Consider the following 23,394-nt stretch of genomic DNA (forward strand, 5'->3'; position numbering starts at 1 on the left):
AGGAGGAAGAGGCTGGGTGGGATTGGCCACACCACCGTGCAGGGACCCAGGAGCAGGGTTGGCATGCTGTTGCAGCGCTGGGAGATGAATGTTGTTTTTACCCTTCTTGGAAAAGTCATTTTGGGGCTGGATGATGGCATACCATGGGTGAAGCTATCAATCCTGGCAGCGGCGATTCCTAGGGGAATTTAACCCACCCTCCCCAAACCAGCCACAGAGCCACTTGGTGAAGGACTTTATTGGGGAGAGTCAGCTGCAACAGGTTAGGCAAATCCCACTCCAACCCATCCGCTTGGGATGGGGCTCGCTGGGTCTTGCTCCGGGCCCTGTTCACCCTCCTGCAGGAAGCTCCCAGTGCAGAGGGGTTTGCAGTTTAGCTCTGTCAACTCCAGGCACCCAGCAGAACCTTGCCAGGTCCGGGCAGGGAGCAGGGGCCCAGCCAGATCTGCCTGCACCCCTTCACCTTCAGGGCTTACAAGGCAGGGCGGTGAGGAGGGCTCAACCCCTCTGCACCTCAGGGTCCAGGCACCCCATTTCCCCAGGGCCTCACTCACCCCCAGTACCGGAGTTTGGCTCCGCTGTCCTTGGAGCGGTCCTCGGGCTTTGGCGCTGCAATAGCAAGGAGGTTTTCGGGCTCCAGAACAAGCATGCTGTAAAGGTTCCAGAGTAGCATGGCCAGGAGGGGCAGGAAGGTCATGCTGAAGCCGAAGGCGCGGAACGAGCGCCCGATGGCATACGACAGCCAGTAAATCAACCTGGAGAGGGCAGAGAGGTGCAGGTTCAGCGAGGGTGATGCCGTGGGGCTGGCACCCAGCGTTGCTCACGGGGTTCTGACCCCAGCAAGGCTTTGCCAGGCATGGCCGCTGCGGGAAGTGGGATGAGGGATGGAGCAGCCCTTCCCCTGTGCCAGCTTTCCCGGCTGTCGTTGGCCGGGTGAGGCACTGCCAGAGCGGGAGTTTACACCAAGACATGGTGTTTGCCAGCACTGACAGACCCCACTTGCACCCTGGGTGCTGCTGCAGCCCAGGTAGGGTGAAGGAGCCACTTACCGGGAGATGGCAAAAAGCCCCGTGAGCAGGGGGATGAGCTTGAGGACCTCCTGGGGGAGGTAGGTAGCCAGCACAGCCATGTTGAAGAAGTAGAGGATGAAGAGGTGGACAGACTGGGAGACGTAGGTGCGGTGGATCTCCACCTCCTGCTGCAGCTCCCCGAAGGGCTCCAGTGCGGAGGAGCAGAGGCGGGAGATGCCGCTGACGATCATCCCTGGGGGGGCAGAGAGAGGGGCTGAGCAGGCTCCTGGTGAAACTGCCCTGGGCCCCGCGGGGCTGGGAGAGATGCAGTGGGGTGGGAAGAGGGTAGGAATACTCAGTCTGCTGCTCCTGGTGGGAGCAATGGAGCTGCAAAGAGCTCAGCCCTGGCTCTACACACCAGCCCCACAGCTCCTGCTCCCCTGGGCCCAGTGATGGGGGCGAAGGGCTTCGTACGGCAACCCCATGGCTCACCCAGAACAATGGGGAACGTGGCGAAGGCAGCACAGCGGAGTGTGTAGACCAGGCGGGCGCTGATGGTGGGCAGCAGCGGGGCGTCGAAAGGCAGGAAGACGTAGGCCCCGTAGACGAAGCAGGGGCAGAGGAGCAGGGCCCCCACCACCGAGGCCACAGCCTTGAGGTTGTCGGTGCCGCAGTCCCTGGCGCATGGGCACCGCGGCCGCTCGGTCGGTGGCTTGGCCACTCGCCCCTCAAAGCCCAGTGGGTCCCGGTAGCGCGAGGGGCCGACGGGAAGGCAGACCTGCTTCTGGCGGAGGGTGTCGGGTCTGTCGCTGTGGGGGACGTAGCCCCCCTTGCCCTCCTCCCGGGGCCACGGGACAGGTTGCTTCTTCTGCTTGCCGGGTGTCCGCTCGATGCACTGAGGGTCGATGGGCACAAAGACGTGGGCCGCCATCACGGGCAGCCCGGGGGCTTCCTCGTCTTCGGCCTCAGCTGGGGGGCAGGGGAGAGCAGCCTCCCCAGGGTCTTCACGGCCTCCTTCAGGACTTGAGCGTCTCCTTGTCTCTGCCGGCTCCGGCTGGCCCTGGGCGCTGCGCTGGCACCGGTCCCATGGCAGGGTGGCATCAGGGTCCCCCGGGTGTTCATCCAGGGCTGATGGCACCTTGTCGAGGGGGGCAGCCAGGGCCACCTTCCCCAGCTCCAGCAAAGCCACCTCCTCAGGGGGCAGGATGGGGTCAGCAGCAGCCATGAGAGTGGCTGGCTCAGTACCGCTGGGGGATGGCAAGAAACTCTCCTGTGTTTTGGGGTGTTGAGAGTGGACTAGCTTCCTGTCCCTTCTGCTTCACCCTGTGCCAGGACAAAGGAGACAGACCAGCAGAAATGAGAGGTTTGGGGTCATGCACACAGCCCCGGTTACAACATGGGGTGCAGATTGGCAGCCGCCAGCCCTGGAGCCCCCGTTGCCTGCCTGCCCTCCCGCTGTTAGGAGAAAGCAGAGCCCAACGTCCCCACACTCTCACACCCTGCCAGGGCGCCCAGCCCACGGCAGCAGGATCAGGGCATGTGGTACCGTGTGTGTGGGCACCATTGCCCTGAGCTGGGTGCCTGGCGAGCCCTGGGTGTGCAGGTCTGGCTGGAAAATGGGGGCAGCCTGGGAATTGCTTTCCCACCCGGCCAAAGATCCCAGGCTTTCCGGCTGGGCATGAGCGTTGTGACTGGGGGGAGCTGAACACTGCCTTGCCGATGCAGCTGGTTCCACCCACAGCTCCATCTCGTGCCAGCATCAGCCAAAACCTGATACTTGTAGGAACTGTGGCCTAAGCCAGGATGAGCCACATTTGCTGCCTCTTGTGCCTGAGCCCGATCTGGGGTCGGCACAGGAGGCTGCTGGGCGCCACTTTCTATGAGGGAGCAGGAGATCCAGGCAGAAATCTCACATTTTTCCCCTCTTAGCAGGTGATCCCTGTCTTTTAGCCCATTCTAGGTGTTGCTGGATGTGGGCATGGCAGCCTCCTGCAACGAAAATCTCTCTCCCTTCTGGGCACAGTCATCCCCGCACCTCCAGCAAGATCCCTGGCCTGGCCACAGGCATGGGGAAACTGAGGCACGGGGGTGGCACGGGGCTTCCTCTGAGGTCCGCACAAAGGGGTATGGCTAAAGCAGGTTCCTGCGTCATGCAAACCTCCGTCTCCCCACTCCCAGCCCCGCTCACTCGTCGCCCCGTGGGACACGGGAGGGAACACCGGGCTCCCCTCGCTGCGAGACTTACCTGGAGAGAGGTGGGGGGCCATGGGGCTGGGGGCCCCGCAGCGGCGGCAGCTCTGCTGGGAGCCTGCAAAATGCTTCCACCGTCTCTCCGCCGCCGTCTGGACTTCAAACCAGTTTAACCAGCTGAGGTGGGGCTGGGCTGGAAGGGGCAGGCGCAGCAGCAGCCTCGCTCGACGCACAGCACAGAGCCCGGCTCCAAGCCCTTCCCACGCCGCGGAGGGGACAGCCACCATGAAAGGGGCAAGCGTGGGGGCAGCGTCGCCCTTCCAGGGGGGGGTTTCAATACTGGGAGGGCTGGGGCCTGATGGGGGAGAAGCCCCAGTGCTTGGCTGCCATGGTGGAGACTGGGCCGGCCGAGGTCTCTGGGCTGTTCCTGTGAGAGCCGCGGCCGTGCCATGGGGGTGAAGCGCCAAAGGGACGGGGGGGGGCTCTGGGGAGTCCCCACCCCAACCAGCGGCACCCGGCTTTCGTGCTACGTGGCGGCACGGAGGGTTTCTGATGAGTGGGGAGGCATTCCTCCCACCCTTCCGCCCAGCTGGGCCGCTCGTGGCCCCCCACAACAATGGAGGGCAGCCCCTCTTTGAACCCTGAGGTGCCAAGGCAGAGGGACACCCGCCCCACAGCTCTGCCAGGCCCATGGCGTGGGGCAGCCACAGGGAAGGGCCACCAGCCCCACAGTGGGGAGCAAGCCCTCAGGCCTGGCTGCCAGCGCTGCCGCCCTCCCCCGGCGCGCAGGGCGAGCCGTGGAGTTCACCGACTGACGCCGTCACGGCCGCCATGTTTGCCAGCACTAAGTGCTGGCGCCGCCGTCGTGTGGTTGGGGGGGGGGGGAGGGAAGGGAACTCTCGCGAGATGACGCCGCGCTGCCGCCATGTTGCCAGCAGGAAGTGCTGGTGCGGGCCAACTCTCGCGAGATGAGACCCGGCCCCGCCGCCGCCATGTTTACCCGCCGCCCGCCGGTCCCGCGGGCAAGTCTCGCGAGAGCGGCGCGGGGCAGGGGGCAGCCATGGCGGCCGAGCGGGGCCGGGGGCGGCGGCGACGGCGGCGCGGCCGGTGCTGAGGGGGCGGCGGGTCGCGCCCGGCCCGGCCGGGCCTCCCCCTCGCCGGGCACCATGAGCCAGGGCGGCGGGGCCACCGGCGAGAGCGGCGAGCCGGAGGCCAAGGTGCTGCACACCAAGCGGCTGTACCGGTGAGGAGAGGGGCGGCGGGGGCGGGAGGGCGGAATGAAGGGGGTCAGGGGAGATGAGGGGGCCGGGGAAAGGAGGTGAGGGGGTCTGGGGAAACTCGGGGGGCCAGAGGGAAGAAAGGAGGTGGGGCGGGGTTCGGAGGAGGTTGGGGAGGGCTGGGGCGATGCAGGGGAGACTGTGGGGGCCCGGAGGAAGGGGATGGGGAACCGGGGGAGTTTGGGTAGGCCGAGAGGGAAGAAAGGATCCGGAGGAGATTTGGGGATGACAAGGGGGGATGGGGATTGGAGCGAGGAGCGGGGGCTGGGGACCCAAAGGAGATTGGGGAGGACCAAAGCGAAAGGGAATGCGGGGGTTTAGGGAAGATGGAAGGGAAGGAGATGGGGGAAGTAATCAGGGAAGATTTAGCGGGGTTGGGGAAGGCAGAACCGAGGAAAGACTGGGGGTTAACAGGAGGGAGGTGATGGGGGCGGGATCCAGGGGAGATTGGGGGAACCAGGGGAAGGGGGATTGGAGGGATATTTAGGAAAGATGGGGGAAGGAGATGGTAGGATTTAAGGAAGATTGGGGCATACAGGGGAAGAGGGTGGTGGAATTTAGGGAAGATTGGTGTCAAGAAAATTGAGGGAAGTTCAGGGAGAGTAGGCAGTACTAAGGGAAAGGAAAAGGGGGAAATTTGGGGAAGGGAACAGGGGGAGGGGGGTTGTGTAGGATCCAGAAGAGATGAGCAATACACGGTGTGTGGGGGGGTGACAACGGTGTGGGGGGGGGTGACAACGGAGGCAAGGTGGGAGGACAAGGGAGAGATGGGGGGAAGAAGGCAGGTGGGAGGGTAAGGAGGGCATCAGGGAAAAGGGGGTCATGGGGCACCCAGGGAGGTTGGTCAGGACATGGCTGGTGGTGGAAGGAGTTATGTGGGATTCAGAGAGGTGGGGAAAGAGGTCTGGGGTTGCAGTGGGATAAGAGCAAGACGAGGGTGGCTGGAGGGGGGGGTCTGTGGCATTGGCAGTAGACAGGGATTACGTGGAAGGTGCTGGAGAAGAGAGTGTGATGAGCAGGAACTTGAGCCAGGGCACTTTTTTGCTGTATGGAAGGCAAGACTGCTCTAGCTGTAGACCTTCCCAATAAAACACTCTCTGGGACTCCACTCTCACTAACACCTCTGCACTGTGCATTGGAAATGGTGTCAGAAGACAAGATTCAGGAAATAATGATGGCCCTGGTCAGCTCAACCCAGGAGGGATGAGATGCCGTGCTGCCAGCACTGGGGTGCCTGTCTTCTGCTCTGCTGATGATTTATTTTGTGAGTGTGGCCCAGAAATTGTCTCCTCCTGTCTCAGTTTCTCCATCGGTAAAGCAAATTCACAGTGGAGTTTCATCAGCAACAGTGTGGTTTCAAAGATGAACAAAATGATGAAGGCAAGAGATAGATTTTATGTCAGGGTCCATTTTCTTTATGTCTTGCTGACTTGTTTGATGACATTGGGCATGTCCTTTTATCTTGTGGAATCTCACTGCCCTCCTCCCTCCTCTAAAACAGGGCAAGGCTTGCTTCCCTCTGAGGAATCTGGCAAGATCCTTGCCCCAAAGTCTAAAGCAGTAATAGGAAGTTTGAGTGGTAGTTACTAGAATTTGTTTGTTTCTGCGATGCGCTTTGTACAAGCATGTTCCCTGCACTCTGAAGTTACATTAGGTACATTTCTTTTTCTTATTGCAAGGTCAGCGGTAAAACACAATGGCTTGGATTACCCGAGGTGTGGGCTGCGTTGTCACGCTGGAAGTGCCTCCAGGGCTGTGGAGCTCTATATCTGCTGCCCCACTGAGTTACCCCATTTGATTTTAGGGGTGATTTCAGATGTCTGCGCGTAGTTAAGCTAGTGCAGCATAACGCCTTGCCTGCTGCCACCTGAGGTGTGGTGGACAGGATTGGAGAAGGATGTACGTGCTTGTGCTTGCAAAATAGAATGCATTTTGTTTAAACCACCTTCGTCATGGTTTTAAGATGTGTTTTACTTTGTGGTCACTGTGGACCAGGAATGTGTGTGCTGCTTAGCTCACCTGACAAGTGGCACCTCACTATGCCTCTGGAGCTCACAAGCGAAGATCCCTTGACCAGACACGGGCTTGATCATCAGGGCAAGGAAGTGATTGTTTTCTGTTTAAATTTTTATGGCAGAATAAGGTGTTTGGTTGCTTTATAGCATTTTCAGGAAAGGAAACTCAGACTCCTCTAGAGATGGCTTTTCTTTTATCTGGAAGTATTGTGATTTTAGTGCAGGATTTATAATATCTGCAGTGGCCACAAATTTTCTTGCTATGTAGCTGATGGCTCTTTTAGCAAGCTTTCTACCTTAACAGTCTCTTGTCAATTCTTCTCTATTTCAGCCTGAAGTTCAGTTAGATGAAGTTGTAACTTCATGTCCTCTAAGAAGCGTGTGGTACTTTGTGTGATGGCTGACTGTCTCTGGAAACTTTTGGCCGTCGGATTAAACAGTGCCTTTGAGTCGCAGGTGTTTGAATGTCACAGTCGCAGCTATAAACTGTGCTCACATGGGATCAGCTTTGTGTCTGCTTGTGAGAGCAGGGAGAGTTGAGCTCTGGTCTCCACGGTCCTTGGCAAGCTGGCCATTGGAGATGAGGTTGCCCATCACTGTTCATAGGATGGTCAGTCTTTGATCTTTTCTATTTAAATCTTCCTGGATTGATAATCCCCAAATTTCACTTCAGAATGTGGCAACTGGATTATCCTGGGTGCTGTTCTACCGTGTATGTTTTAGCATAGGATGACTGGGTTTATTTTACAGATTTCTTTTCCGGATTCTGGGTAACCATTAGCTCATTGCCTTTGCGTTACTATTCTTGTCTGCCAATGTTGTTCTGGGCAGTATTATTTGTGTACTGACACATGCCAGAATACAAATGAATGGCTGCAGTTCTTTTCACTGAGAAATATCTTACTCAGAGACTGTGGCTCTTTAGTGATGTATTAAATAAATACAGAGAGGACAAGTAATTCTCCCTGCCGTTTTGCCCCATCCCAGAATGTTAATGGCACAGAAGGAAAGTGGTAGATCGGTGTCTGCGTGGCTGAAGAGGACTTCGCGCTGGACCATTTCCACCCCGCTTGGCATGATGTGCTGTACTCGGTTCTTTTAATAGACTGGCATCTGATTTGCCTCCTCTGTGGTTCTGATGTGCTGTCTGAAAGCAGCGTTTAAACCCAGCAGGTATAAAAATGGGTACTGGGACAAAATCTGGCCGCTTAACTGCTAAGTAAAATTCAGCCCATGGTCTCAAGCCGCCCAAGGCACAAATGCTACATTGCGTTTTAATCAGTGCATCGTCTAGCGTCAGTGTTGATGTTTCCTAACATTTTTGAAGTGAGGCTGCCTTCTGTATGTTTTTGTCCTTACCGTGTCTCCTTTCCTCACCACTGCGGACACAAGATCCTTGCAGGTCATCACTGGCTGTCACAGATTCTTCTTTACTCCTGCCTCCGCCTCCTCCAGCAGCACCAGGAGCTCATGCTGATAAGAAGACATTTTAGCTGTCCGATTGCTTGTAACTTGGAAAGGGGTTTCTGGCAACTGCTTTTTGAGTTATTCCTGTAATTTCATGCGTGTCATGCTGCACAGTATCAAGATGCATTCCTGTCACTGCTTAACTCAGGAGGATTCTTAGATGAGGTTTCTTGATCCTTTTTTTTTCAGATATAAAAAAGACCAGCAGAGGCTTGTTCGGCATGTGGGCTACTGAGCAGTGAGAGAACCTGGACCATGTGCCCATAAAGGAATCTGAATTGATTAAGTGGCAGGAGAAGGAGTCAGTGTTGAGCCTTTGAATACAGTTAACTTGCACGTGAGGATTTGGACACACAGGGTTCACACCTGCGTGTGTGACATCCCACCTAAGGGCCGGCCGTATCCTTGGATGCAGGTGTTGAGTGCTTGTAGTCCCCGTGAAATCATTTCCCACCTTGAGGTGTCAGTGACATGTGAGCTTGTATCAGACATACAGCAGCTGCCGATTCTGTGCACAGCAAACACATTTTTGCAGCTATTTTGAAGATGTAGAGACTGCCTATTTTGGGAGTAGAGGATCATAGTTTTCCTATACTTCTCTCTGGGAATCAAATGAGTCAGCAGTTCCCCTTTCTTCTGGTCACCCTTCTGCATAGGAAACAAATCAGTTCTCTGTGAGCCACACTGTTTCCTGCTGCAGTGCTCACTGCAGAGGGTCTTTGAGAGATACAGTGACAGAACATTAATCGCAGGTTGCGGTAAGGATATGGTTATTGCCTGCTGCTTTGTGGAGATCTATTTTGGGGAAACTAAATGTGGGGGTGGACTTGTTTCCCCTCCTGCCCCCCAACATGCTGTGGGCTTGGATGAGTGCTTCATACTTATTGCCTTCTACCTGTAAAGCAAAAAGCATTTTACTTGCTTGCCTTACTTGCTGTTCAGGGTATTACGTTGTTAAGAGTTTTCAGGGGACCTACAGGCCATATGAGAAAGATACTTGTTGGGAGAAGTGGCTGTGGATATCAAGGTTAGTAGCAGACTTTTGTATGTGATTCTTCTCTATTACTCTTATTGGTTTTCATCATGATTATTTAGGAAGAAGTTGGTTCAACTCTGTGGTGTTTTGATCTCCCAAGCCATTGTGTAAGACAGTCCCTACACTTTGCTTTTCCTGTCTTGTGGTTTACTGAAAACAAATGAGACGTTCAGTTATCCTTGGATGGAAGGTTTCCTGTGACAGCATGAGATGGGACACTTTGAGCTCCTGAATGTTCGGGGCTTTTTTCAGGAAGGTTTCTTCTGGTGTGGTGGGCTTGTGAAAGGAGATTTGCCTTGCTAGTAAGGGACTGGTATATAAAACAGTCAGTAACTTTACTGTAGTATCTGTAGTTTTCAAGAAAGTGGTGATGGTTTCAGCCACCTCCTTAGCGTATGGCTTTGCATGCTTTTGCTTGCAAATGCCGTGCAAGTGCCCTGTATTCAATCTGGCAACCATTTGTGCATGTGCACAAAAAGAAGGTTCAGTCGTTGCGTTGTGCTGTGAGTGTGGTGAGGGAGTTTGCATTCTGCAGATGATGGAGATTTCGGGATGGGAGAGCAGGCTGGTATCAATATCAAACTGTTCTGCTTTGCAGAAATTTGCTCTGATCAGGTCTGTCTCATTCCGTATTTACAATGCAGCTTGCTTGTCTTCAGCTTCTTGTTCGAACAGCTCTCTGTGTGTGGCAGGCTCAGCAGTAGGAGCAGTGAAGGTGTTAGAGCAAAAGAGGGGTGACAGGCAGATAGATGTGGAGTTGAGGGGGAGAACAAGTACCTGTGGAGTTTGATAGCTGGTGGCTGGGGTGGCTTGGAGGACATAGTTCTTAGAGGACCATGTAGAGAGAGCTGGGAAAAGTTAATGACAGGAGTCAATCAGTTGACCTCAAATACAGACTTAACAAAAGCATGGGTTTAGAGATGATCTCTCTTGGTAGGAAGGGTTTAACATGGCTGGTCGATTTTGCTTTATTGAACTGTCCATGAGATATCAATGAGGTTACTTTCTGTCAGCACTGATGCTTCTGTAAGTCCCCAGTTTTATTCCACTGCAACGTTGTTGAATTGTAGTCTGATTTGTTCACAGCTACAAACTTTTGAGTGCTTCAGATTTTACACATGGTGTGGTATTCCTCCTCCAGGAGGAGAGTCTTGGGCAGCGATTCACAGAAGTATTTTTTTACAAGACTTAGAGGTTTGGAGGTTGCTTGGTCTGTCCTTTAACTGGCTTTCAGGGGAAAAATCTCATAACAAATATCATATTTTAGGCTGGTTTTGAATATCTTTTACCTATCACTGAGAGATCTTTAAGGGCTTTAATCGATGAGCCGCTGTAATGAAGATCAGGAATTTTTGACAAATGAGAATGATGTGAGTTGCCTTTTTTTTATAGACAAGTTGGTAAGGAAATAGGAATTGGTGGAGGTTTGACTCTTACCCTATCAAAACAGTCATTGTTGGAAATCAGTCAACTTTATTCATAGAGTTTAAGACATTGGAATTAATCAGAGTGTAAGTATAGAATGATTTAATTGCAGAGGTTAAAAGTTGCTAACGTGTCCAAAGACCTTTCTGACTTTGCTACTGTGGAAATAATTGACATTTTCGACCAGACAGGCAGTGATAACTGGTGATTAAACAGCTGATTTGAAGCAAAATCATTACAGTATATGTAACTCTGCTTTTTAGTTCTTTCAATTTTTTTTTTTTTTAAATAAACTGCAGAAAGGAAATCAGTTAATATAGTGTGATAGTATAATGCGGCTTGCTACTAGTGGAATTAACTAGGCTAGTATGGGCCTGTGTAGACATTCCAGATCTCATGAAATAATCCCAGATAACTTGCTGTTCTGAAACTCTTCTTTCTGTGTTACCTTGCAGAGCAGTGGTAGAGGCTGTTCATCGATTGGATCTCATCCTTGGCAATAAGGCAGCGTATCAAGAAGTGTTCAAGCCTGAGAACATCAGCTTGAGGAACAAGTAAGTTGGGCAGGGCACTTGCTTTCTATATTTGGATGGGGAAAATCCATGTGGAGGTTTCAAATCTGCAGTTTCATTGTATATTCGATTTGTAGTGTTCCTGTTGACCTGGGATCCCTCCAGGTTTTTGAAGCAGAGGCTAGATTTCAGTTCTGTATTTGAACAGCACCTCACCATACAGTTCGTGGCTGGAGGCTTTCTTGGATGTAGTTGTAAAACAAATAAGTCATCTTCGTGTTGGCCAATGCCTTCCTTGTAATTATCTTTCAAAAACTCTTGGGGAAGAAATTTCTTATATGCGTGTGAAATCTTTTATCAGGTTCAGAGGGTGCCTAGCAGGGATGATTTTACTTACTTTTTTTTAAGCTGTCAGGACAATTCTTAACATTACTGCCATTTAGGAAGTTACTGATAGCCAGCTGAGCCAAGGTACCTGGTGAGGTGTATGTATGGCTTTTCCAGATACACTTGTGTGGGTGTGATACAAGCTGTACCATCACCAGATGGCCTAGCTCATCCATCTTAATGAATTCAGATTTTCCTTTTCCATGCTTATGTAGTGGCAGCTGTATTTGAAGCTGCTGTAGCTAAATGTGAATTCTCTGCTGTCTGTCTCAGGCTGCGGGAGCTGTGTGTGAAGCTGATGTTCTTGCATCCAGTGGATTATGGAAGAAAAGCAGAAGAACTGCTCTGGAGAAAAGTTTACTATGAAGTTATCCAGCTCATTAAAACAAATAAAAAGGCATGTATCTATGGTTCTCTGGCATGAGAGAGTCTCTGGCTGTGCAATGGGTGAGACCAAGTTAAAATCTTCATTTGCTTGGAGAAGTTGTGGTCTGAACACAAATCAGGAAGCCAGGCACTCCTGAATTTTAATCATGGAGCTGACATACCTGCCCGCAGCTAGACAAAAAGTGTAAGCTTTAATGATCTGCCGAGAGAGCTGCCACTGCAGAGAATATTTCAACATAATTGGCTTAATTTTTGTGTTCCCATCTTCAAAAGACTTATCTCTATGTTGAACGATGGACTTAAGAGGCTTTGTCAGTGTTGATTGTTTTTACTAGAGTTGATCACTGGAAAATACTCACAGTATTCACACTTGTATTTTCTAGTGCTGTGGACTCTCTCCTGGTGATCTGGTTATCGAGGTGTATTTAAGGTGCTCTAACCAGACACCTTGATTTTATTTATTTCTTGTTGCAGCAAGTATTTCTCCTTCCTGATGCTGACCCTTAGTAAATACCACTAGATAAAACATTGTTGAGCAAGAGGAGGTACAGAACCATGCAATGCCAGTTACAGCTGAGCTACCCACTATCTTGCTTCATACTCGGTATAACTTGTGTGGCCAGCCTAAAATGTTATCTGGACTGCATTAACATCTTCTCATTTTTTCTTCCCTCCAGCACATTCACAGCCGTAGCACTCTGGAGTGTGCGTACCGGACTCACTTAGTTGCTGGCATAGGATTTTACCAGCACCTTCTCCTCTACATCCAGTCTCACTATCAGCTGGAGCTGCAGTGCTGCATTGACTGGACGCATGTAACAGACCCTCTCATAGGTTAGTGCTTCGTGGGTAAGGCCTGAATCTCAAGCAGGTGGCTTCCCCTTGCACTAGTCCATCTTTGTTTTGGCATTCAGGGGATTATCTTTGCTTTTTTTCTGATTAGCCAATTATCTGTTTAGAACACAGTGTCTGTCCCGCTCTTTTCCATGACACTGTTTTGTTGTTGTTTTTAATACTAAAATAGAGAAGAAAGAAGGGCTTCTAAACTGGAAGAAAATGCTGTTAAAATATTCGTTAGTAACTGTTTGGTGATGGCAGATTTTTATGGAAAATTGAAGAGCAGTTCTGGCTGTACAGAATGTTTTTAGAAGCTTAAAGCAGACAAATGGACCATTGTGGGGAGTAAGTTCTTGAAATCAACAGATTTTTGTCAGGACATGCTATTCACTAGATGTAAGATACTGTTCCTCCTCTTGGTGCCCCTTCTATCTGTGCTCCCTTCACGTACTTCCTAGTTGTACTGTGTGTGGCTTTGAAACTGCTATTGCATCTTGGACTGAGAACATGAGGAAGCTCCTGTAACACAGTAAGGTATGCTCTTGGTCTCAGGTAACCGCCTCTGTGCGTGCCCTTAGATGCAGGGTAATTTGAGGTATCTTACCTATTAGGGGAGGAAGAATAAGAATGTTCATAGTCTTGAAACAGCTCAAGGCTGCATATGCATTCACATCCTTTGTTACCTTGTAATAGTTTGTTCACATTTGCTCCTGTGTTGTGCTCAGTGGCCTGAAGGCACATGTTCAGGTGGGTCCAGGTGAGAAATGGAGCCTCTGTATGTTTTGTGAACTGTATTAGCAAGGGTTTAATTGACATTCTTAAAGCTGGCAGCAGGGAGGATGGCAGAGACTGTCATAAGAGAAGTTAGTATGTCTTTAGCAATAGAACATTTTATTTGCTGGTATCCTATTCTTGGTTCTGGGAGATGGTTGTATCATGATTGGCTTTGAAGTGTCGATTTAAAAGGCAGATGTCCCTGGCAACTGTTGCTTTTAGAAATGTGTCTCGGTACTGCAGAATTAATAAATTCTCAAAATGCGCATTCCAGATGGGTTTGTACCCTGTGGTGCGTGATTGCATTTGAAAGGCTCCCCTTATTCAGGTTTCTGAAGGTGTTTAGACTCTTTAATTAAAAGAATGCAGCAGACAAGTGTGTAACTGGATAATAGAGACATAACCTTGCATATCCAGAAAAGATGGATGTGTAAGAGTCCCATATGAACTACAGATTAGGCTGGGCACAACTTGATGGTTATAAATGGGAGCAAGAAGATTCAAAGCAAAAAAGAAAGGGAGATATGTCCAATAGCATACGTGGACACAGATTTGAAGGCCATGTGTTTGTATAATGCAACTTCTGCAATGCCTGTTAGTAAGTGGGACCCAACCATTCCTCACTGGTCTCTTAAGCATCCAGATTTCACATCCACTCTCTTGAACTAAGCCAAGAGGGAAGCAACTCAGACTGCAGGCTAGACTGGTCTTAGAAATCTTCCTTTGGGATTCCTGCTTGAGGGAATTTTCTCCAGAAGGTGGAAGACCTTGGCAACAGCAAGACTGAACGTAGACTGAATCCATGACACTGGTCTGCCTGGTGGCAGTAAATGCTCTCCGGAGAGGAAGCGTGAGCGCGCGATGGCCTTTGCTTCCCGATCTGGCTGAACTGGCTGGCTGGGGAGAAGGTGCTGATGGGGAGATGGGAAGCACTGTCTGGCCAGTAGCAGCCCCTCCCAGGAACTGAGTCATGTTTAATGCCTTAAGTTAGTTCAGATCAGCTGGCTGCAGCCTTTCCCTGTTGCTTTTGACACTTCCCACTGCCTGAACTGCCCCCCCCCTTTTTTTTTTTTTCTTTTTTGTACGTTCAGTATAGACTAGAATAGACTATTTCAGTTGGAAGGGACCTACAGTGGTTATCTAGTCCAACTGCCTGACCCATTAAGGGCTTACCAAAACTTAAAGTGTGTTAAGGGCATTGTCTAAATATTTCTTAAACACCGACAGGCTTGGGGCATCAACCACCTCTCTAGGAAGCCTGTTCCAGTGTTTGACCACCCTCTTGGTAAAGAAATGCTTCCTGATGTCCAGTCTAAATCTCCCTTGACACAGCTTTGAAGCATTCCCAGGGGTCCTGTCTCTGGAGCCCAGGGAGATGAGCTCAGCACCTCCCTCTCCACGGCCCCTCCTCAGGAAGCTGCAGACAGCAAGGAGGTCACCCCTCAGCCTCCTCTTCTCCAAACGAGGCAAACCCAGAGCGCTCAGCGGCTCCTCGGAGGACGGGCCTGCCAGCCCTTTACCAGCTGTGTTGCCCTCCTCTGGACACAAAGGCAGTTTTGTCCAGAGGCAGTTCTTCCTGTCTGACTGCAGCTGCCCTGTCTACAACACAGATTTGCTGTCCTGTTTTTTCCTTGTTTTACTTCTCGTCCTCCCTTTTCGGTTGGCCAGTCCTAAATCAAGAGCTCAGTCTTGGGATAATGAGTTTGTTTCTGTCTCCAGTCTTGGGGAGGGTATGTCCACATTGTATGCTATTACCAGGTGCAAGTGTACTTAGACTTTGTTCTGGCTTCTGAGGATTTGCGCCGGCTCCTATCCAAAGGTCTCATTAGCCATGCTAACAAAATCAGCCTCTCGACAGGCCTTATTAGCTTGTGCTCAGTGCTATGTTAACATAATCACATGGCTTGTAGACAGGAATTGGCCTTTGTCCTCTCATCTAAGTGCAAATGGAGCCAGCTCTCTGTGGCATACCTTGTAGACAAAGTCTGAGTGACAGTCATTTCAGTGACTGTTAGGGATGCAGTGACATGCACTGCCCTTACTCAGCAGGGAATTGAAGGGAGAGTGGGTGAGCATTAGTGTCTACATGTATTTTCTACATTTATTTTCCACATTTTGACAACAAGAATGAACCAGTGCTGGTCTGTAAGGTGCCACAGATGGAAACCAACAGTGAGGTCTGACTATGTGGTCTTTGTTTTCATGTGGTGAAACGTTGACTGTCTCAGGCTGAGGTGTAGGTTGCTCACGTGTCTCTCCAGCAGCCTTTACCCAACGGTGTATGTGATTTCATATTTCTCATGTAGGTTGCAAGAAACCTGTGTCTGCATCGGAGAAGGAGATGGAGTGGGCACAGATGGCATGTCACAGATGTCTGGTTTATCTGGGAGATCTGGGTAAGAACAGTATTGTCTTTGAGGGGAGACCTTTACAATGTTAAAAAGATGGTGCCTGTACCGTGCCGAGTCCATCATTGTTAGTCACCAGCCGTAGTTACTTGCAGACACCGGTTTCCCTCGGGCACATTTGTCAATGACTGGTATAAGCTGAAATTCTTGTGGATAACTGAACTGCTACAAATTGCAGAAGCTTTGTTTTTGGGCAAATAGATGAGGGGTTTGCTCTTGATAAACAGCTCTATCTGTGTCTGTGTAAGAATGGAAGCCTTTGTTTTTATTTATGTTGTTTGGACAGTGTGAAGGAGACTCAAAGTGGGCTGACTTCTCAGTTCAGACTTGCTTTAAGGTTGACGGAACCGCTGTCACCAGCACAAGTGTGACTGAAAATCAGATTTATTAAGCAATATTGTGAATCAGTCCAGAGTGTAGGCCACTGAAAAGCCCCAGGTTCTTTGTCGTTATGTCTGGCTGCATATCACCCCTTTTAAAGCAGACGTGTCTATCCCACAGTCACGACCTGCTGAAGTGTGTGGTAAGTGTGTCAGCTTCTTGCTTGATTGTGAAAATGTGGGAGTGAAGGCAATGAGAAAACACAAAATTGTGTGGAAAAACAGCTATTCGAAGTGTAGAGCGGGTAAATGTGCTTGACATGCAGCAGCCTTCAAGCTCTTGAAAGCTGTTTGGCATCATCCCTGTGCGTGAATTGGTCTAAAAATGGCATTGCAAATAAATGTCTTATGGGGGTAGTAAGAATGACTTACCTGACTGGTGGGAGAGATGTGCTCACATTTTCATGATGCTTTTACCTAAGGTGTTTCTAAAATGCCGACTCTTACCAAAAAAAAAAAAAAAAAAAAAAAAAATCCAGTCTAGCCACAGCCAGGTATTTTATTAGATCAGCTGGCTTGCTTTAGATTTCACCCTCTGCTGTAGTAGAATGTAGTCTGGGGCACTGGAAAATGGAGCACAACTCTGAGTTATTTCAAGGATAAATGAATCAGCACTTAACACATGGAGCAGAAGAATTTCTTCCTTTTGCTTACATGCTGCCACAAGTGTTGAGGGATATCCCCTTTGCTTGAAGTGGCAGGGGTTGTGATGTGCAGAACAGTGCAGTTAAAAGTGCTTCAAACAGGCCTGGCAAACTCTGCACGTTTCTGTGTTTTGCCAAGAGCAGTTCTTCTTTGATGGAGTCGTTGACTTGGCCAGTATTTCTAGTTTTGTGGTATTTTTAATCTGTAGGGGAGCTCTGCTTCTCTGCAGAAGGGAAGAGAAGACACTGCCTTTTGGTTTCTGATGTGCTGTGTATGGTTTTGTTTCAGCTCGCTATCAGAATGAACTGGCAGGCGTGGACACAGAGTTGCTGGCTGAGCGGTTTTACTATCAAGCCCTTTCTGTTGCACCGCAAATTGGTGAGTGAGTTACCATTAATTTTTAGTTGTTAAAAACACGTTGCCGCAACCTAAAAACAATACTCTGTGATACTCTGCTGGTCAGATTTACATCCTGCTGCTGACAGAGGAATGGTTTTATGCTCTGGTTAAAATTAGTTCCTTTTTTTAAGAATGTCTCTTGCTGGCAAGCCAAAGAGAGGAGTCAAAAAAAAGACCTCTTTGCCAGTGTCCTCAATTTACTCATCTGATAACCTCTGAGAAGCTCTGACTTCTATGAATGTGGTAAAATTGTGCTTGTCTGGTGAAGGGAAGATCCAGCTGTCTGTTGCCAGAAGCAAAGCATTATTGGTCATCTCCTTCTTTTTAGCCCTGCAAAAAAAATCTCACATGCTGCTTTCTTTCAGAAGTGACTACCTTAAGAGAACAGATTGTGGCAAGAGTTGAGAGCCTGTCTTATCTTAAAAAGCATGCAATTCCAGAAAAATGTTCTCTCTGTGCTGTCTTTGAGGTCTCACTGAGGTATTTGTTACCAATAAGTGACAAATTTCTTCACTGAAGTGAGTTGGAACAGAACTCTTAAATGCTGATAAGGTGATGTCTTTGTCAAGAGAAATACAGAGTCAAGGCCATGGCATTATTAATACAGAGGAGGAGGCGGCGGCGGCATTTTGTTTGTTCTGCTTTCTTATGTAGATAACTGGCAGGAAGGTGGGGAGGATCTAAAAGCACTATAAAACAGAAAAAAACCCCTGGGTAGTGAAAGGATCAAGTAGTCCAGACCTTTGTACTGCAGCTTTACTACTGTTTGTGTCTCCTGGCTTCCCTCCTGTGTGGAAATGCAGTGAGAGGGAAAGGATCTGCTTTTTAGCAGGGCTGTTGGAGAATTGTAAATGAATTCCATTGCCCCTCTCTTTCATGACAGGCATGCCCTTTAACCAGCTGGGGACTTTGGCAGGGAGCAAATACTACAATGTGGAAGCTACCTATTGCTACTTACGTTGGTGAGTGTCTGTGAGGATCTTGTCTTCTTGGACAGAGAATCAGTGGACTGTGGTTGCTGCTGCCAGATTCTTTTCTCCTTTACTTTGGACTTGTGACTGTTTTCAGCGGATGAGTTTCAGGCGAGGGGGAAGAGAGATGGACTTACTTCACCTCTGAGCAGGGCTGGTAATAAGAAGGAGCCTTAGTGAAACCAAACTGTCATGCTGGTCACTAAAATACATGTGCAGGGCTGCACTTGGAAGGCAGCTTTTCATCTGAGACCCTCTGCCTATGCTAGAGAGCTAGGTTTGGGGGGGAGGTGCTGAGTGAGGCACCTCTCGTAGTGAGGTGGGTGGAATTCAGTTATCTGAACATGGCCTTAAGGCGCAGATTTGAAAACGTGCATAAACCTTGCAGGTGGAGCTGTGGTGCAGCTTGAAGTGGGGTTTGCAGACATCAGTGGGAGTTAAGTAGCCCAGCATGTTCAAACAAAAGCACTAGGTACCTGTCTTCATGCTTAGATGCCTGAATAACTTTCTAGTGAATTAAAGCCATAAAACGCGAGCAACCTTGTGGCAAAGTAACTTTTGATGTGCTCTGTTTTGGTATTACAGTATCCAGTCTGAAGTGTCCTTTGAAGGTGCCTATGGGAACCTGAAGCGGCTGTATGACAAAGCAGCCAAAATGTATCATCAGTTGAAGAAATGTGAAACCAGGAAGCTGTCTCCAAGCAAGAAACGGTAAGAGGGAAAAGAAAAGGAGAGAGGCACAGGCTGAGGCTTTACAGTGCCACCAGTGTCATCCTCTGGGTTGAGATTTACCTATTAATAGAGCTCTGTTAATCTAGTCCATCTCTGTGACGGGGCACCTGCTTTACAGTGTTTTCTTCTCTATCTTTTTAGAGGCAAAGACATTAAGAGGTTGCTGGTGAGCTTTATGTACCTGCAGAGTCTTTTGCAGCCAAAGAGCAGGTAAGGTTGGGGCAGATTATATCTTCTGTTGATAACTCACAGTAGCAGGCATTCAGAATTGGAAGAGACTGTTCTCTGTAGGATAACAGTGCCTGTGCTGAGGGTTTCTGCCAAAAGGTCCACAACTTTAATCCTCTAACCTTGCAGGGAGAGTGAAGAAGATTGTCTCCCAAGGGAGGCTGAAATACCGAAGGGTTAAAGACTTTGTGAGTCTGGCTGAATCAGGCCAGTAGCTGAGTGATTGTTGAACTTGAGCCTCACAGCTCATCTCTGTGCTCTGCAACTGCCTTCGGTGTTTTCTTGTCTTGTTCAGTCATCAAATGCTTTTTCCTGGCAAGCGCTGGATTTAGACTGACAGGACAGCAAAGAGTCACTGTCTGTACGTGTGCAGGGCTGTTCATTGCATTTGGAAATCTGTAACCAAATACCTTGTTCAAAGAAACAAACAGCATAACCTGTTCATGTTAGAATAAATGGAAAGCTTTGTACAGCTGTGACTTCTCTGTCTCTCTGGGAGGTTTTCAGGTGACTGTAAATTAACCTCTTACTGCTTGAAATAGAGCAGCTGTTTTAAAGGGCTTAATCACAGGCTACAGCTAAACTCATCATGAAATAGTTTAGGTTGGAAGAGACCTTCTGAGGGTTCACTCCTGCCCCAAAGTAGGGTTGACTATGAGGGTGGCTTCAAATGTGAAGTCAGATGAGGTTGCTCAGAGCCTCATCCAGCTGTGTTTTGAATGGATCTAAGGACAGAGACTCCACACCTCTCTGGTCCCCCTTCTAGTGTACCTAGTCTCATTTTCCTTTTCTGCAACTTGTACCCATCGCTTCCCTTCCTTTTGCTGTTCACCATTAAGTTTTACTCAGGTCCTCTGTAACCACCTATTTGGCATCTGAAAGCAGAAGATTATATCCCCCTGAGCCTTCTCTCTTTCAGGCTGAACAAACTCTGTTTTCTTTGCCTCTTCTCGTAAATCATGTTTTCTATTCCCATTGACAGTCCTCTGCTGGACTAAGTCCAGTTTGTCAGTGTCTTTTTGGTTTTTTGTTTGTGTTTTTGTTTTTTTGTTTTGGGTTTTTTTTTTTTTTTTTTTTGTATCGAGGACCCCAAGACTGGATGAAGTACTCAAGATGCCCTCTTGTGAGTGCCAAATAGAGAGGGAGAATAATTTTCTTCAACCTGCTGGCTATGCCCTTGCTAATGCAGTCCAATATGTGATTAGCTTTCAAATATTGACTTATACTAGAGTGAAACTTCAAGGCTCTGCCTAACACACATTTAGCACATAAGAAATTTGGAAAGTACTTCAATTTCCCAAGCATGTTGCCCCCTGAAAAGGATTTGCTAGATGTTTTGCAAGCAGGTTTATGATGTGACTAGGAGACCTCCCATAGCTTATTATACTGAATACTGTTGGTACTTCCTTTGAAGTAGCTAATAGCTACAGAGGATTTTGGAATATTCTTACAAGGCTGCAAGTTAGATCCATGGAAGGAGAAAAAGTTGAGTCCCCAGGTTGTGCACTGCCACGTCACCTCCTAACTGAGCAGTGGATCTGAAACTTTTGCTACCTTTAGCGTTGGAGTGCCCTGTGTATCTTAATGGCTACTGCCTGAGCTCCCAGGGAAAAAGTAATGTATATTTTGGTGACCCATCTTTTTCCAGGGAGGTGCTCTGGTTATCATTTGTTGTTAGTTTAGCAGCTTTGGAGAGGAAAACATAATCTGATTAATCTCACTTGCTTCCCCTAGCTGTTGTTGCCTGCAGTATATTCACTGGTGCTTCACCCTGTCTAGTGCTAAAGGATAGCCTAGCTGCCAGTTTTGGTTCAGTTTCCATGCAGACATTGTCAGGAGCTTGAGTCTTGAATAATAATTCTTGTTTGTTTTCCCCTCTTGTTAAGTTCTCTGGATTCTGAGCTGACATCTCTCTGCCAGTCTGTTCTGGAAGATTTCAACCTGTGCTTGTTCTACCTGCCATCTCCCCCTAATCTGAGCTCAACTAGTGAAGATGAAGAAGAGTATGAGAGTGGCTACTCCTTCCTTCCTGATCTCCTGATCTTTCGCATGGTGATCATCTGCCTTATGAGTGTTCACAGCCTCAAGAGGGCAGGTAACCAGTGCTTTATTCAGCCATTCAGAAATGTAATGATTAACATTCAGCAGTCCAGTTAGGCTGAAGATGTTGTCGTAATTGGCATTCATGTTTTGGACTAGTGGTCAGTCTCCTCCACCTCATTACGCTATCTTGTTGCAGGTTCGAAGCAGTACAGTGCAGCCATAGCTTTCACACTGGCCCTCTTCTCTCACCTGATAAATCACGTCAATATTCGCCTGCAGGCAGAGCTAGAAGAAGGGGAAAATCCAGTCCCAGCCTTTCAGAGTGATGGCACAGGTAAGAGAACAGACACAGTATATGCTGGGTCTCCCCAGTTGCCTGCCTATTGGGCCAGCTTTTACTTTTCTTGCCTAAATCTCCTGGGCGTGGGTTTTGTAGTGCAGTCCCTGAGTGGTGTTAGGGACACCTTGATCTGCTGGGCTGAAATCCCCAAAGATGGGGGAGGCAGTCTCCACTTAGATGCTCCCTGTGAGTATCAGAGTCATCACAGGATGAAAATGTTGCTTTCCTTGTTGTAAGGAGTTATCTTTCTGTATCTGTTGGCAGCTCATTCATCATCTGTTTACCCCAGTCTGTGCTCCTTATTTTCTGTCTCTGCTGTTATTTACTGGATTCTTCTCCACTGAGGAGATGATCTCAGGTGAAACACCTGGGCAGAGCAGCGTCTAAGGAAGGCAAGCGCTGCTCAGCATACCTCAACTCTGCTCAGATGAAAACAGATCTTTAGTTTCCAGGGGATCCACTTGAGTAGAGAATAAAACTGCTGAATATTTCCCCTGCAAGCAGTCCATCTGTTATATTTCACTGAATGCAAGACTAGAGTTTTCCTGGTCAAAAGCAACAATGAATGACTACTCTCCTGCATGGGTTTTGAAGCTGTTAGGGCTGCTGGAAGGTCTATGAGCATGTTAGTTAAGGAAGGCATTAGGTCAACTCAGTCTAGTTACAGGCTGGAGTGGGTTTGATCAAGCTGACTGGCACGTGCCCTTGCCCTGCTTGGTGGGTCACTTGGCTCTCAGACAGTAGAAAGATGGGGAAAAGATTTAAGCTACGCTTGTGTATTTTATGTGGGTCTAGCAGCAGTCAGCACTGAGGCGACCTGATAACGGAGCAGCACAGCTTGGACGGTAGGAACCCAGGCTTCTCAAGTCTTTCTGGGCACCTTTTAGAAAGTGAATCGTTCTTCTAGGGTTCCTGTTACTTGTTCTCTGGTTAAAGGCGCTAATAGAAGTCATGGCTGAAATTTACATTGCTGATTCTGCAGGCTCAGGGCTGGCAAGCAGCTTGTGTGACACATCAGGACTTTCTTAACTTGTGATCTCATTTCAAATGCCTGCAGATGACCAGGAGCCACGGGAGCCACTGAACTCGATTGAGAAGGAAGCTGAAGCTGACTTGACCAATCATCAGCCCAGCGAGGAACAACGGAAGAATGACTGCAAGAAAAGCAAGAAATACTCCCGCCTCTCCTGTTTGCGTCGCCGCCGCCACCCCCAGAAGGTGGATGAGAGTGACCTGAGTGAGGGCTTTGACTCGGACTCCAGCCAGGGCTCCATAAAGGGCAGCGATGGCTCAGAAAGTGGCTCAGAGAAGAGTGATGAGGAAGCAGAAGCTGCTTTTGATGTGGAGACAGACTCTGACATGAACAGCCAAGAATCTCGGTCTGACTTGGAGGACATGGAGGATGAGCCAGGTGAGGAGGGAAGTGGCCGAGGCAAAAGTGGGCCCAAAGAGGCCTTAAAAAACTGTGTGGATGGCAGTGGGCTGGGGGACTCCAAGAGCCCAAGCATCTCTAAAATTGAGGCTCCGGATCCAGCAGTGAATGGGCCAGCTTCCCTGAGCACTAATGATGCAAGCATAGCCAGTAATCTCCAGGCCATGTCCACCCAGCTGTTTCAGACCAAACGCTGCTTTCGCTTGGCTCCCACTTTCAGCAACATCCTTCTGAAACCGAACAGTGAATCACCCACGTTGAAGGATGGAATAGAAAGCAAGCCGTGTGTCAATGGAGATCTGGAGAAGCCCAGCTTGGCAGAGCAAGGTAAGGATCAGCGACCTCGTTCAGAATATGTGTTGTTGCAGTTCTGTGTAGAAAACAGCAAACAGGCTGCTACAGCCTGCAAAAATTCACCCCTTCTCATGGTGCAAGTTCTCCTTCGGCTGGGTTTGGAGGAGCGAATTGCCCAAGTACTGGGCAGGTCTTGGGTTGGGTG

At 49.2% G+C, this 23,394-nt stretch overlaps 2 protein-coding genes across 3 annotated transcripts in view; one reads left to right on the plus strand and one right to left on the minus strand.

The window, feature by feature from the left end:
* Positions 1-220: 220 nt before the first annotated feature.
* On the minus strand, positions 221-3,392 carry TMEM79 (transmembrane protein 79). Its single transcript, XM_032988160.2, has 4 exons — positions 3,256-3,392; positions 1,503-2,333; positions 1,050-1,263; positions 221-755 (listed from the first exon to the last, which is right to left on the minus strand). The coding sequence occupies exons 2-4, from the start codon at positions 2,233-2,235 to the stop codon at positions 551-553; spliced, it is 1,152 nt and encodes a 383-aa protein (XP_032844051.2). The 5' UTR covers positions 2,236-2,333; positions 3,256-3,392; the 3' UTR covers positions 221-550.
* Positions 3,393-4,260: 868 nt separating this feature from the next.
* The window catches only part of SMG5 (SMG5 nonsense mediated mRNA decay factor), a 31,987-nt gene continuing 12,853 nt past the window's right edge, over positions 4,261-23,394 (plus strand). For both annotated transcript variants that reach the window (XR_006164644.1, XM_042784983.1), the window contains exons 1-12: positions 4,261-4,443; positions 10,876-10,974; positions 11,593-11,716; positions 12,384-12,540; positions 15,624-15,713; positions 17,039-17,128; positions 18,033-18,111; positions 18,706-18,831; positions 18,994-19,062; positions 20,967-21,175; positions 21,320-21,457; positions 22,521-23,222. Coding sequence is in view for 1 of the 2 variants with exons in the window: in XM_042784983.1 (XP_042640917.1) it covers positions 4,367-4,443; positions 10,876-10,974; positions 11,593-11,716; positions 12,384-12,540; positions 15,624-15,713; positions 17,039-17,128; positions 18,033-18,111; positions 18,706-18,831; positions 18,994-19,062; positions 20,967-21,175; positions 21,320-21,457; positions 22,521-23,222 (1,960 nt within the window). In the remaining variant the exon portion in view is untranslated. The remainder of the gene's footprint in view (positions 4,444-10,875; positions 10,975-11,592; positions 11,717-12,383; positions 12,541-15,623; positions 15,714-17,038; positions 17,129-18,032; positions 18,112-18,705; positions 18,832-18,993; positions 19,063-20,966; positions 21,176-21,319; positions 21,458-22,520; positions 23,223-23,394) is intronic.

Source organism: Tyto alba, unplaced genomic scaffold (genome assembly GCF_018691265.1).
Source record: "Tyto alba isolate M040663 unplaced genomic scaffold, T.alba_DEE_v4.0 Super-Scaffold_8, whole genome shotgun sequence".
Lineage (NCBI taxonomy): Eukaryota > Metazoa > Chordata > Aves > Strigiformes > Tytonidae > Tyto > Tyto alba.

What these genes read in the sequence shown, in the direction of transcription:
- TMEM79 (XM_032988160.2), bottom strand. Translation starts at nt 2,235, where the DNA reads ATGGCTGCTGCTGACCCCATCCTGCCCCCTGAGGAGGTGGCTTTGCTG. An exon ending in CACGTTCCCCATTGTTCTGG is followed by an intron (nt 1,264 to 1,502) that starts GTGAGCCATGGG and finishes CTGCCCCCCCAG; the next exon opens with GGATGATCGTCAGCGGCATC. An exon ending in GGGCTTTTTGCCATCTCCCG is followed by an intron (nt 756 to 1,049) that starts GTAAGTGGCTCC and finishes TGCCCTCTCCAG; the next exon opens with GTTGATTTACTGGCTGTCGT.